Genomic DNA, 20876 nt, shown 5'->3' with positions numbered 1-20876 from the left:
GTAGTGTTCGACGATCACACCTGTGAATAGCCACTGTATTCCAGCCTAGGCAACGCAACAAGACCCTGTCTCTTTTAAAAAATTGCATAGAATTCTATCATTTGAATACGACATAATGCGGTAATAATAACTTAACAAAAACCAGGAAGGAAGACAGGCTCTATTGTCTTCATCTTTCATTATAGGGAATTAGCAGATGTTACCTAAAGTTGGTAAATAAAGACTAAAAAATTAAAGTATAACATTTAAAATAAAGGCAACCACTAGAAAAACTAAAAATCTATTAGCAATCAAAAGAAATAAAGGGAAAACAATGAATGTAACACAAAATTCCTCTCCTTTCAGAGTGGACATTCAGTATACACTGTCCAAACTTAGATAATAAAAATAAGTATATTAAATATATATTTTAAAAGATTTTTAAAATTATTATTTTTTTTAATAGAGATGGGGTGGGGGGGGGCCTCATGTTGTTGCCCAGGCTGGTTTTGAATTCCTGGCTTCAAACAATCCTCCTGCCTCAACCTCCCAAAGTGCTAGGATTACAGGTGTGAGCCACCATGCCCGGCCTCAGAAAAACAAAAATTTTAATATTGGTTGTTCCATAAAAGGGACCAAGGATGGGCATTAATGTTATACCTTTATGTTATCACAAATGTACCTACTATTATAAAAAGATATTCATAATATATAACTGAAAATAGCTACTTATGAAATAAAACATAAACTATGACTCAATTTTTATATAATATACACATATACATGATCATACACAGTAAGAGAAGACCCCAAGGGCTACACACCAAGATATGAACAATAAGTATCCCTAAGTACATCATATTATAAATCTCCTATCTATTCTTTATGTTGATTTTTCTATAATGAACATATTTTATTCATATTATATTTGAAATGAGAAAACAAATTAAAAATCATATATTTTTGTAAGGGGGTATGGGGAAAATTATAATAAAATTAAAAATCGGTCAAAATGCATATCTTTCAAAGCCTCGGCCTCAAAATAGATATACTCCATATACACAAATTTGTTTTTTTTTTTTGCTTGTTTGGTTTTTTCTTTTGAGACAGAGTCTCGCTCTGTCGCCCAGGCTGGAGTGAGTGCAGTGGCGATTCTTGTGCCTCAGTCTCTCAAGTAGCTGGGATTACAGGCACCCACCACCACTCCCAGCTAATTTTGGTATCTTTAGTAGAGACGGGTTTTCGCCATGTTGGCCAGACTGGTTTCGAATTCCTGACCCCAGGTGATCCGCCCGCCTCCGCCTCCCAAAGTGCTGGGTTCACAGGCGTGAGTCACCATGCCCAGCCTCCATATACTCAAGTTTTAATAAATCTTGCAACCAGCCTTTATGCCCTCAAATATAAACATCTCCATTTTGTCAAAGGCAGGCTATATAAGCTTTTCATCGCAACCAAGCCTCACAAAGTCATTTCTGATGGAGCCTCTGATTCACTGGACTGCTACAGAGAAGGAATAGTTTCCTACAGGCTGACAATAAATCTAACACAGTAATATGCTTTTCACATACTTGATCACACATCACAATACTAACTGGAGACCTACTGTGAGCAAAGCACTATGCCACATGCTTTACAAGTGAGAAATTGATTAACACAGAAAACTGTTCCAAGTAGACTCCAACCTTGTGGGAGAAAACAGCACAGATACGAGACAGAACAAGAAGCACTAACAGAGACGGGACAGTATGGAGAGTACTGGCAATATTCCATTAATTACACACAAATATTTTCAAATATCCTGACAGATACTTACAAATGTATAGGTAAAAATGAAGTGCTACCTTTTTCAGTTTTCATTCATATGTTCAAGCTCTCCAATTAGTTATCCCTACTACTCTTTTGCCAGTAAGTCATATGCCAAGTTCTCCTATATTATTATACAACTTTTAATATAGGAATATTTATGTCTATTCAACTGAAAGCTCAAGGGCAGACATTTTTGTGCCCCCCCCCCCATTCTTCATATATCATGCACAGGACACTATATTTTCAGAAATGAACAAAATGATCCAGCAACTAGAGCTCTCCACAGCAGCCTGCCTCACTGTATCAGATAAGAGCATCATGCAGGTGGGGCACACAGAAGTGTGGCCAAGGCTCCACCTAATGTGACCTGATCACACTCATGAATATCTGTCACTTTTAATTCCACAACAACGGAAAGCTTGGCAAAGCAGAAACAAATAAGAGCACAAAGAAAAAACAAGTATTTAGGCCAGGCACGGTGGCTCACGCCTGTAATCCCAGCACTCTAGGAGGCTGAGGTGGGTGGATCATGAAGTCAGGAGATCGAGACCATCCTGGCTAACACGGTGAAACCCCGTCTCACAAAAAAAAAAAAAAAAAAAAAAAAAAAAAAAAAAAAAAAACTTAGCCGGGAGTGGTGGCAGGCGCCTGTAGTCCCAGCCACTCGGTAGTCTGGGGCAGGAGAATGGCGTGAACTCGGGAGGCGGAGTTTGCAGTGAGCCGAGATCGCGCCACTGCACTCCAGCCTGGGCGACAGAGGGAGATTCTGACTCAAAAAATAAAAATAAAAAAAAAGAAAAGAAAAAGAAAAAAGAATCTATAAGCAAAATCACTTCCTATTAAGAAAGTCCGAGTTTTATTTGGCATTGTATCTGAGGCACTAACAAGAGTAAGGAAGAAACCAAAGATAGAGGCCACATTAAATGTTAAGGAGTCTCACGATAATGAAAGCATGCAGCCTGTAACCAAACTTGAAAGTATGAAATGTCATATGTTTACAATACATAAAATATACTACGGGGACTTCTTATCAAAAGGAGATGGTCTAATATCTGCAAAGACTTTCCAATATGAAAACTCTACTACCTGTTGTTCTGCTGCTTTTCCCAATTCCAACCTAGAACTCTATGGGCAAAACTAACAATACAGAAAGCTTTTTTGGGCAAAGGAGTCTCTGAGGGAGTGTGATACCAGCCCTGAGAAACAAGTGAACTGGCCTAGTGTTTAACCAACATAATGCTACCAAAAGCCTGAAATCTTGGTATTGACATCTAACACTAGATTACATCAAGGAGATGATTCTCTTTAAGCTACAATTTCACAATTATATTTTTTATAAAATCACTGTTCTTCAGACAGTAAATTCACACTATACTACTAAGTATTTTAAAGTGACTTTGGCCTCTTGGTAATGAAGGGACCAAAATAATGATTTTTAGAAATAAAATGCAGATGCATTCGAGGTTAATTAAATTATTCAGTGATCTAACTATATGTAACCCCAAAATAATTAATTGTGCCCAGACAGGATAAACAAAAAAATTAGAAGCTTACATATAAGAAGATACTTTTAAAACTATAGACATCAAAAAAAGAAAAAAGAGCTTTAGATATGTTGTAGTATTTCCTTAGAACAGCCTTTTTTGAAATGTACAGTTATGGCTGGGCACAGTGGTTCACGCCTGTAATCCCAGCACTCTGGGCGGCCAAGGTGGGTGGATCACCCGAGGTCAGGGGTTCAAGACCAGCCTGGCCAACATGGAGAAACTTCATCTCTACGAAAAATACAAAAATTAGCCAAGTGTGGTGGTAAGTGCCTGTACTCCCAACTACTCGGCAGGCTGAGGCACAAGAATTGCCTGAACCTGGGAGGCGGAGGTTGCAGTGAGCCAAGATAGTGCCAATGCACTCTAGCCTGGGTGACAGAGCAAGACTCTGCCTCAAAAAAAAAAAGAAAGAAATAAAAGAAAAGAAATGTACAATTATTATATTTATAACAAAGTAATAACTCCAGGAAAAAACAACATAAAAATTGGTATCATATTACATCGGCAGAGTCTGTTTAATATCTTTAATAATTATATCATTTCTAAAGCTTTCCACAAAAGAGTATTACAGTTTTTTTAACTTATTGGAAACATATCTAGAAAAAAAAAAAAAAAAGTCAGCCTTAATACTGAAACTATAATACAAATTTTAAATTATGGACACATACCATAAAACACAATGAACATTTTATTTAAACAAAAAGAAAATATTTCACTAAGCAATAAACCCAACATATTTCTTTTCTCTCCATATCTACATCCAATGGTGATATTTTATAGGCTAGTTTCTAAACAGATGCAAATTTTTACAAAGCGGTGAAAGCCATGTTTTGCTCAGGAATACTATGGTTCACATACCATACAGGTTATTTTACAGCAGATACTAGTTTGCCAAGCTTCAGATGGCAAAATGCTAAGTTGTGAATTGAGTATTGTCTGGCTAGTTGTTTCTCCTTGCCCTAGAGACTCTGGCAGCATGACTGTTGAGAGACTGCCTTATTGCTGCCACTTCTCTTCTCATAGTTGAATCTACTATGGGAGAATATTCATGTCCTTAAGATGCAAGTCCGAGCAAAAAGCCTCCCACAAATCCACTGGATATCACAATGTTCTGCTTGATAAATTCTGTTGCCTGAAACAAAGTTTAAACAAAAACACTCTTAATTATGCTACAACAGGGATGAACCTTGAAAACATTATGCAAAGTGAAATAAGGCAGACAATAAAGGACAAATATTACATAATTCTGCTCATATAAGCAGTCAGAAAGCAGAATACAGATCATTAAGAGCTGGGGAGAGAGGCAAACTGAAAATTAGTGTTTAATGGGCACAGAGTTTGGGATGATGAAAAAGTTCTGGAAATAGATAGTGATAATGATTGCAGAAAAAAGTGAATATGCTTAATGCCACCGAACTGTACGCTTAAAAATGGTTAAACTGGTAAATTTTTTTTGTCTATCTATTTTACCACAATAAAAAGATGCACACTAAAAAAAAAATTCTTACTGAATCCAGAGCAGCCAGGTAGCAGTTTCAGCTATTTTCCTCAATTCAACAAATATTCAGCCAAAATTCCTGTGCACCTACTACTGCAGGTGTCAAACAGCATGCAAGATCCCAGAAATGTCCCTGACTAATTGAAGGAGCCTAGAGAACACAGTCATGCCCAGTAAGCTCCTTGGCTATTGAGATAAGTACATGGGCAGCAATAATCTCACAAGTAAAAAGAAATCTACCAGTAAGGTAGATATAAATGGTCCATCATCAAGTTATTCACACAGATTATTTAATAAATTGTCACGGCAGGCACAATGGTATTTATTAATAGTCCATTTAGCCAACAGAAAAAAAATACACAGGATCAAAACCAAAACAAATCACTTTGGTAAAATGTTTAACCAGAATAAAATCATGAGGAAGCCATCAGACAAAGCCAGACTGTGGAATATTCTGCCTAGAGGCGTCAAAAACGTCAGTGCCATGAAAGATGGGGGAATAAAATTAACAGATGAAAGGAATGTTTAAGACTAAATGAGACTTCATAGACATGATAACCGAAAACAATATATAATTTTTTGGGGGGGGGGCGGGGGGGGGACAGGGTCTCATTCTGTCAGTCAGGCTGGAGTGCAGTGGCACAATCATGTCTCACTTATAGCCTCAAGCAATCCTCCCACCTCAGCCTCCCAAGTAGCTGGGACGACAGGTGCATGCCACCACATTCTAATTTTTGTATTTTCTATAGAGACAAGGTCTCTCTCTGTTACCCAGGCCGATCTCAAACTCCTAGGCTCAAGAGAGCCTCCTGCCTCAGTCTCCCAAAGTGCTGGGATTACAGGAGTGAACTACTACACCTGGCATATAATTCTTAATTGGGGGGAAAAAAGCCATAAAAGATATTTTGTAGAAAAATATTAATATGAACTGTATACTAGAAAATACTGGCTGGGTGCGGTGGCACACACCTGTAATGCCCAGCACATTGGAAGGCTGAGGCAGGCAGGCTGCTTGAGCCCAGGAGTTTGAGACCAGCCTGGCAACATGGCAAAACCTTGTCTCTACAAAAATATAAAAAGTATCTGGGCATGCACCTGTAGTCCCAGCTACTTGAGAGGCTGAGGTGGGAGGATTACTTGAGCCCAGGTGGTGGAGGCTGCAGTGAGCTGTGATTACACCATTGCACTCCAGCCTGGGTGACAGAGCGAGACCCTGTCTCAAAAAAACAAACAAAAAAAGGAAATACTATTGTCTCATGTTACATTTTTTTTTCTGGATTAATAATGGCATTTGGTCAGGCATGGGGGCTCACGCCTGTGATCCTAGCACTTTAGGAGGCCAAGGCAGGAGGACTGCTTGAGCCCATGAGTTCGAGACCTGTGCAACACAGCAAGACCTTGTCTCTACTAAAACTTTAAAAATGAGCTGGGCATGGTCACGCACACCTGTAGTCCCAGCTACTTGGGAGGCTGAGGTGGGAGGATCATTTGAGCTGGGGGGTCAAGGCTGTAGTGAGCCATGATGATGCCACTGCACTCCAGCCCAAGCAACACAGTGAGACAGAATGAGACCAGTCTCAAAAAAAAAAAAAAAAAAAAAAAAGGTGGCCAGGCGCGGTGGCTCACGCCTGTAATCCCAACACGTTGAGAGACTGAGGCAGGCAGATCACGAGGTCAGGAGTTCGAGGCCAGCCTGGCCAACATGGTGAAACTCCATCTCTACTAAAGATACAAAAAATTAGTTGGGCGTGGTGGCACGTGCCTGTAATTCCAGCTACTCAGGAGGCTGGGGTAGGAGAATCTTGAACCCAGGAGGCGGAGGTTGCAGTGAGCCAAGATCGCGCCACTGCACTCCAGCCTGGGCTACAGGGCGAGATCCCGTCTCAAAAAAGAAAAGGAAAAAAAAAAGTTTCTGAAGTGGCAGGTCCCACATAGTAAAAAAAAAAAAAGGGGGGGGTACTTATAGTTGTATAAGAGAATATCTGTACTCTTAGAAGATACATACTGAAGTATTTAGGGATGAAAAGTTATGACATCTTAGTTTGGAAAAAAAAATTATCTTGTGTGTGTCACTCACACACAGATAAAGTAAATATGGCAAATCATGAACAATTTGGTAAATAGATGAAGGGTATTTAGATATTCACTATATTTGTCTTTCAACTTTTTAACTGGTTTGAGTTTTTTCAAACCAAAAAGTTGACGGAGGTAAAATGATAAAACAAAAACAAAGGCAAGGAAGTATTCAATTCCATTTTAAACAGAGTACAAAAGAAAAGGGCCAAATTACACATGAAAACATTAATAAATTAGTCATATTAATAAAACATATATATTTTCAAACTATCCTACCTCAAAAAAAAAAAATGTGTACTTTTAAGTTTTACTACACCTGTACATGTCCATTTATAAAGGCAGAGGAAGTATGTTGAAAAGAATGTTCTTAGTTTTTACAACAAGATCAAAGCGAGCTAGAGATGGGCAGGGGAATCTATATTAACCACCAAAAAAAATAATAATAATGACTGATTTAAGTAGTGGTGTGATCTCAAATTTTACTTAACACTCTAGATATATAACTGAAAACATCATTTTTTAAAAAGACAGTAATTCCCCCTGGTCACATTTTCTGCTAAGGGACACCTATTAACCAAAAAAAGGAAAAAAAAAAAAAAAGTCAAAATTATATATCTTACTTCTTCAATTAAATTGTTGATTTCAGGTGCTGCTTTGTTTGCTCGTTTCTTAATCTGTCTTTTTGCTTTATTTACATCTTTTTCAACTCTCTTCCAGTCAATCTGCACATAGCCACTATGACTAGCAATCTGCAAAAAATATAATAAAAATTATCAATACTAAACCAACTAGGTTGTTGACTAATCTAATAGCCAAGAATATATAAACACTTAAGAGTTCTAGTAACCTATAAAACTTATCGCTAAGAAATTGCTTTTTATCCACTAGTTTATTCATTTAACAGACACTAGTGCCTACCCTATGCTAAGTACTGAATAAGGGAGACATAAGCCCCTACCCTCAGAAAGCTTCAGGTATGTTAGGGAAAACAGACATTAAACATAAGTAAGTAACTAATTATTTAGATGTGATGTACAGTGTTTAGTACATGATGGGAAAATGATTCCAAAAGCTGTCTTTTAACTATACTATCATTCTGTCATACTTTTTGGAATAGAGAATTAGTTAAAAAGATACAGAGATTATCTAGATTATATAGCTAGTTAAAAAATACCTTTCAATTAAATAGATCTTTAATTACAAGGGATCATAAGCCAATCAGTTATTAGATCACTAAAGAAATTTAAGTAACTTGCTAAGTATTTAAATAGCTCTCTTTACTTAAATTAAGAATACTTTCTGGTAATTGCTTTTGAAAGTAGAATATAAAACAAACTGCGCTCTACACAAGTTTCATGCTATAAATCCTAATAACAAAACTATAGCCAAATGCCTATCATAAGAAAAATTATCATATGGTACTACTGAGAGACTGCAATATCTGAACAGGAACAACAGCGTGTGCAAAGCCAGTCCAGTAACTCAGTGCCTCCAAATAATAAAATAGCCATATATACCATTATAAATCACTTCTGTCAAGCTTATGCTTTCTTTGTAATTTTTTAGTGCATCACTTTTTTTTTTTTTTTTTTTTTTTGCCATTTGCACCCTGAATGAACACACTGACTTTTGGCCATACAGAAAATATTTTAAATAATAAAAAGATCTGATTTCGCATAAACAGGTTGACTAGACATCCTAGGTTCTATTTTGTCTGTGAATGACTCGATGGAAGAATTTATTTATCTGCATTTCTTCTTGTATTTATTCATCCACTATCACTTCAAACTCCAGCCTCAGCAAAATAGTGGTGATCAAATCAAATGGCAAGTGAAGGCTTTTTCTGGTAGTATTTGATACAGCAATTTGAGTCACAGGCATGGAGGTGATGAGGAACCTTAGGAAAAGGAGCCTTTTCTACATACAAACTGAAAAGACTTCTTACTGGCTTGCACTAAGTAATCTAAATAGTTGATTACTATGAAGCTTTTGCAGAATTTTACTTTTTGCTGAATCTTAACATTTCTTCTTAATCCAAAGCTTGTGAGAAATACAAAGATTTTATGTATGCATATGGCTTTATTTTTTGGTTAGAACAAAAATATTATCTATGCCACCACTCACAATCAACTCCCAATTCAACTGTCATTTTCAAGACTTAACATTTTAATTTACAAAGTTTTTTTTTAAAAAGCTAATCTTCATGCCATGAGTTAAACTGGTAGTGGAATTAAAAAAAACAAACAAAGAAAAACAACCTTAACTATATTCCCTGGGTGAGACCCCTTATCCACCCCCCCAGTCGCCAGCAAATGAATAAAGGAAACCATTTATATGAGACAGATGAAACAAATTCTCACAAACAGCACTCTATACAGAAAATATTTTTACAGAGCCATTTGTCACTGTTAATTAGTAAACCCAGTGTTATCTGAGATAAAGATTTTGTATAGTTTAAAGAATCCTCTACATTTTGGGGGAAAATGTCAAACAGTTGCAAGGAAAATGAAAAACCCTGAGATGCTAAAGATAATAACGCCTCTTTGGAAGAAGACTTCCCTAACACCTCCAAGCAGACAGAGCATCTTCCCTCTGCTCTCTCAGCACTAAACACACCCTTCTAGCTCAGCACTGACCATATGGGCTGTGAATCTCTATATCCTTAGAGTCCCAACTAATGCCAGATGAATGAGACATAGTAAATAAATGATAACAAAGACAATGAATAAAGACTAAATCTCAAAAGCTGTATTAACCAACTTGGCTCAAATCATGACTCTCAGCAACAAAGTGGATGGGCTAGATTACCCCAAAGGGCCCAACCTACCATGTCTCTAACAAGAGAATGATTTTTGATGCTGGAGTGATCTACCATCACTGAACAAATTCCCTTGAGAATCTGTTCCCTTGCAGGGAAAATGAAAAACCTTGAGATGCTAAAGATATTAATGCCTTAAAAAAAAGAGAGAGAGATGAAGTCTCACTATGTTGCCCAGGCTGGTCTTGGACTCTTGGCCTCAAGCCATCCTCCTGCCTTGGTCTCCCAAAGTGCTGGGATTACAGTGAGCCACGGCACCCAGCTGAGAAGTACAATTCTGATCAAACCGAAGAATACCAGTCTAAACTGAGCACCCTACTCCAGTACAGAGATGACCAAGGACAAGCAATCTGCCCCAGGTGGGGTTCAGGTACAACCAACTTAACCAACCAATACATACAGGACCCAATTCAGTCTTGTCCACACAAAATTCATCTACAGCTACAATGAAATGCAAGCCAAAAGACTGGGGAGGGAATGGGGCAGTGATGACTGCCTTTTGAACATCTGACTTCCTATAACACTAAAATATTTAACGGAATTAGGTGAAGTACTTTCATTAGAATAAAAGCTTCCAAGTTAAAAAAATAAAATAAAACAAAATAAAAAAATGCCAGGCCAGGTTCCGTGGCTCACACCTGTAATCCTAGCACTTTGGGAGGCTGAGGCAAGCGGATTACCTGATGCCAGGAGTTCAAGACCAGCCTGGCCAACATGGTGAAACCCCGTTTCCACTAAAAATACAAAAGTTAGCCGGGCGTGGTAGCGTATGCCTGTAATCCCAGCTACTTGGAAGGCTGAGGCAAAAGAATCACTGGAACCCAGGAGGCAGAGACTGCAGTGAGCCAATATCACGCCACTGCACTCCAGCCTGGGCAACAGAGTGAGACACTGTCTCAAAATAATAATAATAATAATAATAATAATGATGATGATGATGACAGAGGGGCTGGGCGTGGTGGCTCACCCCTGTACTCCTAGCACTTTGGGAGGCCAAGGTGGGCAGATCACTTGAGGCCAGGAGTTCGAGATCAGCCGTGCCAACATGGTGAAACTATGTCAGTGAAACTAAAAATACAAAAAACTTGCTGGGCGTGGTGGCTCACACCTGTAATCACAGCTACTCAGGAGGCTGAGTTACAAGAATCAGGAAGTGGTTCTTGAACCCAGAAGGCAGAGGTTACAGTGAGCCAAGATCCCGCCACTGCATTCCAGCCTGGGTGACAGGGAGACTGTCTCAAAAATAAATAAATAAGTAAGTAAATAATAATGCCAGAGGCCAGGCTCGGCTGCTAATGCCCATAATTTCAACACTTTGGGAGGGTGAAGCAGGCTGACTGCTTGAGCCCAGGAGTTTGAGACCAGTCTGGGCTATATGGCGAAATTCTGTCTCTACAAAAAATACAAAAATTAGCCAGGCATGGTGGCATGCACCTGTAGTCCCAGCTACTTGAGAGGCTGAAGTGGGAGGATCGTTTGAGCCTCAGGAGTTCAAGGCTGGAGTGACCCATGGTCACGCCACTGCATTCCAGCCTGGGCCAGAGAGTGAGACTGTTTCCAGAAAAAACAAAAACAAAAACAAAAACAAAAAAACACCACACACACACACACACACACACACACCAGTCTTTCAGATAAAGATTCATGTCGCCCAGAAAGCTCTAAACAGGTAGATGGGGCTTTTTGCTTGTGAACTTCACCATATGCTGATCTAACTGGGCCGTTTCACTGCGAGAAATTCGCCCACCCCCAACTCCTTATCTTTAAATCATTTTTCTTGGACTGGTCAGATTTCCCAGAGAAGGGAAAGCCCCACACGTCCATATCGTTTAGAGCTTTCCATCAACTTTTAGAGCTCAATTCTTAAATATGAGCAGACAACCAAGGATCATCAGACATGGAGGAAGGCCTTTAATTTGAAAACTAGAAACCAAAATAAACAAGCAGGAAAAAGTGAGGGGAAGGGAAACAAAACACCTTAGACAAACAGGGACTTGGTAGGAAGAAGCTTAAAACACACACACACACACACACACAAAGAAGCTTGATCATTTATGTCCTCAGAGAGATTAAAAAAGATAATGCACAACTGAAAGAGCTCTTAATGGCCAAAGCTGGTAAAATTTGAGCAATAAAAGAGCATTAGATTATAAACCAAAGTATAAAATAAATATCCATGAGTCCATATTGATATAAATAAATGACCGAATAAATAAAAGAAGAGACAAACCTTCCAACAGACTATTTCTAAATAATTTATGTAGCTACTCCACCTTCAGAAAGGTGGAGCATAATCACACTCCTGAAATGTGGGCTATACACAGTGACTCCCTTCCAAAGAGTACGGTATGAGGCCGAGCGCGGTGGCTCATGCCTGTAATCCCAGCACTTCAGGAAGCCGAGGAGGGCGGATCACTTGAGGCCAAGAGTTCGAGACCAGCCTGGCCAACATGGTGAAACCCCGTCTCTACTGAAAACACAAAAATTAGCCAGACGGTGGTATGCGCCTGTAATTGGTGTGTGCCTGTAATTGCAGTTACTCGGGAGGCTAAGGCACAAGAATCACTTGAACCTGGGAGACGGAGGCTGCCGCAAGCCGAGATCATGCCACTTGCACCCCAGCCTGGGCAACAGAATGAAACTCTGTCTCAGAAAAAAAAACAAAAAACAAAAAACAAAGAGTACAGTATGAAAAGGGGGAAAAGCTGGTGGATCCTCTCATATGGGGATAGCAGGAATATTTTCTGGAAGGCTGCTTGACAATCAAGAGGCTTAAATATGTATATGTGTATGTATGTGTATACATACATATATATATATATATATATTTTTTTTTTTCTTTTTTTTTTGAGACGGAGTTTTGCTTTTGTCACCCATGCTGGCATACAATGGCACGATCTCGGCTCACTGCAACCTCTGACTCCTAGGTTCAAGTGATGCTCCTGCCTCAGCCTCCCGAGTAGCTGGGATTACAGGCATGCACCACCATGCCTGGCTAATTTTGTACTTTTAGTAGAGATGGGGTTTCACCTTGTTGGCCAGGCTGGTCTCAAACTCCTGACCTCAGGTGATCCGCCCGCCTCGGCCTCCCAAAGTGCTGGGATTACAGGCGTGAGCCACCACGTCTGGCCTAAATATATTTTTGCTTTGTCTTAGACAAGTGTGCAAAGATGTATATAAATGGCTAGTCACTGCAGAGTTGTTTGTAAAGCTGAAAAAATAAACTGCTAGATGAACATTCTGTGTAGATGCTAAGAATTGCTTGTAGGACAGACTATTTGGATCAACACTCTGAACCTGCAGTCTATTAAGGCAGTCACTTCCAACTAGCATCTGGTGATTTAAGGAAAACTTTCACTCTCCGCCTCTTTCTAAGAACCTTCTATCTTCGAATGAGAGAAGACATTCAACTATACCATCTCTCACAAACCTTCCTGGTCTATAGATATGCAATTAAAATGGTTTCCAAGAATGTTAGTGCTCCAGTAATATGATGTGTTTCTAAAAGTCTTATTGAAGGGACTGTCTTCTAACCATTGCATTGGTTGAAACAATGGGTTAGGGGAGGACAAATCACACATAATAAATACATCCCACCAATCTCTTAAAAAAAAAAATCCGAATATTAGCCACTAAAAAATTTTAAAAAAGATACTGCTCACTGCATCCATGAAGGAAAAGCAAGGAACAGAATGCTAAAGTCACATTAAAAGAACAACAGCCGGGCATGGTGGCTCACATCTGTAATCCCAGCACTTTGGGAGGCCAATATGGGTGGACTGCTTGAGCTCAGGAGTTTAAGACCAGCCTGGGCAACACAGCAAAACTCCACCTCTACTGAAAATACAAAAAATTAGCCAGGCATGGTGGCGCATGCCTGTAGTCCCAGCTACTTGGGAGGCTGGGGTGGAGAAATCACCTGAGCCTGGGAGGTCAAGGCTGTAGTGAGCCAAGATCACACCACTGCACTCCAGCCCGGGCGAACAGAGTGATACTGTCTCAAAAAAAAAAACAAAAAAACAAAAAAACAAAAAATCTTGTTGAGGTTGAAGAAATCTCTCAGAAAATAGACCAATGAAAGTGGAAAACTGAAAAGATTATTAGTGTTCTGCCAAATCTAAGAAAGAAAAAAAAAAAAAAGATTATTAGGCCAAGCACAGTGGCTCATGCCTGTAATCCCAACATTTTGGGAGGCCAAGGCAGGAGGATTGCTTGAGACCAGCCTGGGCAACATAGCAAGACCTCATCTCTATTTAAAAAAAAATAATAATAATAAGTCTAAAACTGTAAAATAAAGAAAGAAAGAAAAATTGGACAACTGGTCCAGGAGATACATATAATGGGAACCACAGAAAAAAAGATGGGAAAATTAAAGAGCAGGATATCATTAACTAAATAAATATAAAGAAAATTTCTCCAAACTGAAAGGGCCCCTTGAGTTTCCAGCACAGTGGATGAAAATAGGCCCAAAGTAAGGCATATCACTGGGAAAAATCAGAATACTGAGGACAAAAGAAAATCCCATAAGCATTTATTGAAAGGAAAAAAAAAAACCCCACACATGTAAAGGTTCAGAAATTAGAATTACTTTAGACTTTTAACAGCATCACTGGAAGTCAGAAGACAACGGAGCAATATCTAAACCCAGCTATTAATAAATTATCAAACAAATGTGAGGATAAAATGAAGAAATTTTCAGACATGCAAAGTCTCAAAAACTATAGTTCCCATTCTCATTTTCTACGAAAGCTATTGGAGGATGTGTCCACCAAAATAAGAGACTACATCAAGACAGGATAGGCCAGGTGCAGTGGTTCACGCCTGTAATCCCAACACTATGGGAGGCCAAGGCGGGTAGAATGCTTGAGCCCAGGAGTTAGAGACCAGCCTGGGCAACATAGCAAGACCTCCCTATTATACAAAAATACAAAAATTAGTTGGGCATGGTGGCACACGCCTGTAGTCCTAGCTACTTGGGAGGCTGAGGCAGGAGGATTCCCTTGAGCCCAGGAGGCAGAGTTTGTAGTGAGTGAGACTGCACCACTGCACTCTATCCTGGGCAACAGAGCAAGACTGTCTCAAAAAACAAACAAACAAACAAAAGACATAACATACAGGAAACAACCCAAAACAAAAACAAAGGGAATATCCAGAAGGTATTGAAGAGAGATCCCAGGGTAAGAGCTGTATACCAGGCCTAGAAAGCAAACAGGACAGATGACTCTGGGACCAAGTTGGCCCAGAAGGTTAAACTGATGAACTATTTGATACATATGACAATGAAAGATGATTTTCTTTTTTTTTTTTTTGAGACGGAGTCTTGCTCTGTCACCCAGGCTGGAGTGCAGTGGTCGGATCTCGGCTCACTGCAAGCTCTGCCTCCTGGGTTTACGCCATTCTCCTGCCTCAGCCTCCCGAGGAGCTGGGACTACAGGTGCCCGCCACCTCGCCTGGCTAGTTTTTTTGTATTTTTTAGTAGAGACGGGGTTTCACTGTGTTAGCCAGGATGGTCTTGATCTCCTGACATTGTGATCCGCCCGTCTCGGCCTCCCAAAGCGCTGGGATTACAGGCATGAGCCACCACGCCCGGCGAAAGATGATTTGCACAACTAGTAGTTGTCTAAAGAAATAATCCTGGGCCGGGCGTGGTGGCTCACACCTGTAATCCCAGCACTTTGGGAGGCCAAGGCAGGAAGATCACGAGGTCAGGAGATCAAGACCATCCTGGGTAACATGGTGAAACCCTGTCTCTACTAAAAAAATACAAAAAAGTTAGCCGGGCATGGTGGCAGGCGCCTGTAGTCCCTGCTACTCAGAAGGCTGAGGCAGGAGAATGGTGTGAACCCGGGAGGCGGGCTTTCAGGGAGCTGAGATCGTGCCACTGCACTACAGCCTGGGAGACAGAGCAAGACTCCGTCTCAAAAAAAAAAGAAAAAGAAAAAGAAAAAAGAAAAATCCTGGCCGGGCACGGTGGCTCACACCTGTAATCCCAGCACTTTGAGAGGCCGAGGCGGGCAGATTGCCTAAGGTCAGGAGTTTGAGACCAGCCTGGCCAACATGGTGAAACCCCGTCTCTACTAAAAATACAAAACTTAGCCGGGCGCGGTGGCAGGCTCCTGTAAACCCAGCTACTCGGGAGGCTGAGGCAGGAAAATCATTTGAACCCGGGGAGGCGGAGGTTGCAGTGAGCCAAGATTGTGCCACTGCACTCTAGCCTGGGCGACAGAGCGAGACTCTGTCTCAAAACAACAACAAAAAATCCCAAACTTCCAAGTAAAAATAATGGCCAAAACCTTCCCAAATATGATTAAAGACATAAATTCACAGGTTCAAGAAGTTCAGTGAACTCTAAGTAATCAATCTCAGTGAACTCCATGTAAGGAATGATCTAACACAATTATGAAAAAAGGGAAGTAACTACACTCAGACGATTGAGGGAGAGGGAAGAAAGTATTCAGGTATGTGAGACTGGGGGGAGAAGTGTAGGGAAAATAAAACAGTTCAATAAATGACAGCTAAATTTTCCTATTCCATAATGGGAAGCCAATAGTTCACACCTAAAACTGAAAGATCAAGAAATGTCCAATTAACTTGTTTAGGGAAAAAGAGATAACTACCTTAAGAATCAGTTAAGAGTTCAAAGTGGATGTCTCAGGGGATGGAAAAACGGGGGTAGTGAGAGAGGTGGTGGATTACACCAACCTGTAACAAGCCTTGCACAACTACTTGGCCCTTTGAATTATAAGCATGTGTAACTCCAAAAACTTAAAACGAAGAGATTGTGTACTTTAAGACAGCAGTGTAATAAATATCTATTGGAAAACACTTAATATTGTTGCTAGAAAAGCTTTAAGTTCTAAATAAACTAATATTTATCTTTAAATATAAGAAAGGTCACCAAAATATGAAAGTGGGCCTAAAGAATATTAGGCAATTAGCCTAAAAGCCATTTGTTACTTTATTTCCCCTTTCACTTTCCTTCTACTGAGTTTTCAAGGTTAGTCATATTTGTGGGAAAAACTGGTTTGATGCAGACAGATCCTATGTTGTTCTGCCTTAAAAACTTCAAAGAATGTGTGGACTAAATGCAGAAAAGTGGGAGGTGGCAATGACAAAATGTGGATTTGAATGGTGCATATTGAGTGAACTGAAATGGACTTCTGAAAAACTGACATGCAGAGTGGATTAAAATATACATTTCTCTCCATTCTGTGAACATTTTAGGAAACTCTGCTTCAGTCCAGTACCCTTTTACACTAACAGAAATGACAACTGAGTCTTCAAAATAGCTATGGAATAAAATATGCTCTTGATTCCATATAAAACCAAGTCAAAATCAGCTTAAGTAAAATTATCATCTGTGCTAATGCTGGCATATTCATCCAAAGAACTAAATTTAGGTATTAATCATGTTCTTTTTTACCTCTTACCACAAGTAATAAGCAATTACTCCTAATAATGTCACCAAGAGAAAGAAAACATATTTTTTAAAAGGCTGCTTAGTGAACAACTCAAAATCTGTGCTTCATACACACAAATCCAGTCCCCTTATACTTAAAGCAACTATACTAGTTATTACATGATCGATGGCTTAGGTGCTGAATTCAGATTTTGGTTGCTATGAACATCAATCATTTTTAATCTAGTACAACTGACAGTTCTCTGCATCTTTAAAAGTGTTGCTCACATTCATTCCTAGAGATTTTCAATTTTTGGATTTACTATATTTGATCTTCAAGGAACGATTATTTTTGAAAAAATATATGCCAAACAGACATGAATGCCAGATAATGCCCTGATAAACATCCTCTAATGGTAAAGCATTTGTAGATCTTATACTTACAGGAATATGAACAAAACTAAAACTTCAAATCTACCTGCCTCAGATATAAGATTATGGATTTTTTTTGGTTTTTGGTTTTTTTTTTTGAAACAGAGTTTCGCTCTTGTTGCCCAGGCGGGAGTGCAATGGCACGATCTCGGCTCACTGCAACCTCCGCTTCCTGGGTTCAAGTGATTCTGCCTCAGCCTCCCAAGTAGCTGGGACTATAGGCGTGTGCCACCATGCCAGCTAATTTTAATTTTTTTATTTTCAGTACAGACAGGGTTTCACCATGTTGGCCAGCCTGGTCTTGAACATCTGACCTCAAGGGATCTGCCTGCCTCTGCCTCCCAAAGTGCTGGGATTACAGGTGTGAGCCAACGCGCCCGGCAATGGCTGTCTTTTTAATAGCTGAGATCAAACCATGCTTAATAACTCAGAAATATTTAAATCATTATCTTTCAAGACAAAAGTCAGCTTCCAAAACTCATTGTAGCTCTTTCATAAGCTGATGCCTAAAAGAAAAATTCCACCTTTTATGTAAGCAAAGGCAAGTGTTTAAAGCTCTGACATACCTGAAGAAGAAGAAAGCCACCACCTACTGCAGTTGCTGCAAGTTTTCCAACTTTCTGGAACAGAAATCCTGCACACCTTTAATCAAAGAAATAACAAAAGATGAAAACAATCAGTTATGTACTAAATCCTCTCCCTCTTCTACTTTTCATTGCTTTCCTAATAAAATCTTATGTCTTCGCATTTCTTTTGATCACGTCCCTTACCTGCTCAGAAACCTTCTCAGAAACCCCTCAGTTATATAGGCTAGACATTTTAGATTGTGCACAATCTAAAATGTCTGAAATTTGCTTCAAAATAAGGGACAGATGAGGAGGGGAATTTACAGAAAAAAAGAGCAGCTACTAAAATAATGACAAGTACTCAGGGGTTCACTACACTCCTCCTACATTTGCATAAGCTGAAACCTCCCATAATAAAAGTGACATTTTGCTTAATACAGTCAAGACGGTCCATACACCTGGCTGACCCCCACCTTCGGCTCCAGCCCCATTAACTTCCAAATAGGTCATCACCTTTGCTCAAGCTATTAATCTCCCTGCTTCTAGGGGTTTCTGCCTAGCTCTACCTATTTAAAGCTTTCCTATCCTTTCAGGTCCAGCTGTTGTTCCACTCAATGACTACACTTCAGCCCACATTTCTAAAAGCCTCCTTATCTAGATCTACCTATTTTTATATTAAATGTTTTTTATGTCTCATCTACCCTGTGTCAGCTCATACTTCTTTCGTGATTAATTCGCTCCTTCAGTGAGCTCACATTCCCTTCAGCATTCCAGATCCACATTGTGCAAATGAATCCTATATTTCTTTTTTTTTTTTTTTTTTTTTTTTTTTGAGACGGAGTCTCGCTCTGTCACCCAGGCTGGAGTGCAGTGGCGTGATCTCAGCTCACTGCAAGCTCCGTCTCCCGGGTTTACGCCATTCTCCTGCCTCAGCCTCCGGAGTAGCTGGGACTACAGGCGTCCGCCACCTCGCCCGGCTAGTTTTTGTGTATTTTTTAGTAGAGACGGGGTTTCACCGTGTTAGCCAGGATGGTCTCGATCTCCTGACCTCGTGATCCGCCCGTCTCGGCCTCCCAAAGTGCTGGGATTACAGGCTTGAGCCACCGCGCCCGGCCGAATCCTATATTTCTAATCTAGCCTTCTGCACTGGGTTGAATGGTGTCCCCCTCCAAAACTCACATCCTTTCCAAAACCTCTAAATGTGACCTTATTTGAAAACAGAGTCACTGCAGATGTAATGAGTTCAGATGAGATGATACTGGACAGGGTGGGCCTTTAATCCGATAAGGACGCACACAGAGGGAAGACGACATGTGAGGACAATAGAGGCAGAGACTGGAGTAATACATCTACAAGCCAAGGAATGACAAGGATTGCTGGCAACCACCAGAAGCTAGCAGAGAAACATAAAACAGATATCTCCCTCTGAGCCTCCAAGAAGGAACAAACCCTGTTGACATCCTGATTGCAGACTTCTAGCCTCCGGAACTGTGAGAGAGTATATTTCTGTTGTTATTTTATTTTATTTTATTTATTTATTTATATTTTAGATGGAGCTCGCTTTTTCACCCAGGCTGGAGTGCAATGGCATGATCTCGGCTCACTGCAACCTCTGCCTCCCGGGTTCAAGCAATTTTCCTGCCTCAGCCTCCCAAATAGCTGGGATTACAGGCGGGCACCACCACACCCAGCTAAGTTTTGTATTTTTGAAAGAGACGGGGTTTCACAATGTTGGCCAGGCTGCTCTTGAACTCCTGACCTCAGGTGATTTCATCCGCCTTGGCCTCCCAAAGTGCTGGGATTACAAGTGTAAGCCACCGCACCTGGCCTCCACAATTCTATATATTTTATCTCCAAAATGTTATTTGACTGTTTTCTCCTTTCCATTCTCAAGGGCATCATTACCTTGCTTCCAGAACATTCTTAAGGGCCCTCTAACTGTTCTTGACACCTCCCATCGCTCCTAGCAATCACCCATCCTGATAATAGTTTTAATTTTTTGTCATGGGCCAGGCGCAGTGGCTCACACCTGTAATCCCAGCACTTTGGGAGGCCGAGGTGGCCGGATCACGAGGTCAGGAGTTCGAGACCAGCCTGACCAACACGGTGAAACCCCGTCTCTACTAAAAATACAAAAATCAGCCAGGCGTGGTGGCACGTGCCTGTAATCCCAGCTACTCGGGAGGTTGGGGCAGGAGAATCGCTTGAACCCGGGAGGCGGAGGTTGTAGTGAGCGGAGATTGTGCCATTGCATTCTAGCCTGGGTGACAGGGCAAGACTCCATCTCAAAAAAAAAAAAAAAAAATTGTCATGATCAAAAGCCTACAGCTACCTACAGCTAAATAAAATTTCCTCAGCCTCCTATTCACGTCTTGAATTGGTCTAAATTGCTAACTTGTTAGGTTAGTGCCTATTAACTGTTCCTCCTTAATATACACCACAATATCACATCAGTTTTACATCCTAAGAAAATTGCAAAAATTTACTACACTGAATATAGTCATTGAAACAAATCACCTGTATAATTATTAGAGTTCTATTATACAGCTCCTGGACCAACACCTGGCTATAATCCAAATGTGTGTGTGTGTATATGTATATATGTGTGCATACATACATACACACACACATATATATACATATGAGCCACCACACCTGGTCTCCACGGTTCTATATATACACACACATATATACATATACATATATACACATACACGTGTATGTGCATATATATATATACATATATACATATATA

General features: G+C 40.1%; 1 protein-coding gene across 1 annotated transcript in view; it reads right to left on the bottom strand.

Annotated features, from left to right (window-relative positions):
* Positions 1-3823: 3823 nt before the first annotated feature.
* FUNDC1 (FUN14 domain containing 1) overlaps positions 3824-20876 on the bottom strand; it is a 19978-nt gene continuing 2925 nt past the window's right edge. Inside the window, exons 3-5 of the mRNA XM_023202801.1 lie at positions 18122-18197; positions 7527-7655; positions 3824-4464 (exon numbers count right to left, since the gene is read on the bottom strand). Coding sequence (XP_023058569.1) covers positions 4387-4464; positions 7527-7655; positions 18122-18197 — 283 coding nt within the window. The 3' untranslated portion in view covers positions 3824-4386. The remainder of the gene's footprint in view (positions 4465-7526; positions 7656-18121; positions 18198-20876) is intronic.

Source organism: Piliocolobus tephrosceles, chromosome 12 (assembly GCF_002776525.5).
Source record: "Piliocolobus tephrosceles isolate RC106 chromosome 12, ASM277652v3, whole genome shotgun sequence".
Classification (NCBI taxonomy): domain Eukaryota; kingdom Metazoa; phylum Chordata; class Mammalia; order Primates; family Cercopithecidae; genus Piliocolobus; species Piliocolobus tephrosceles.
This window is presented reverse-complemented; position numbering and strand designations above follow the sequence as displayed.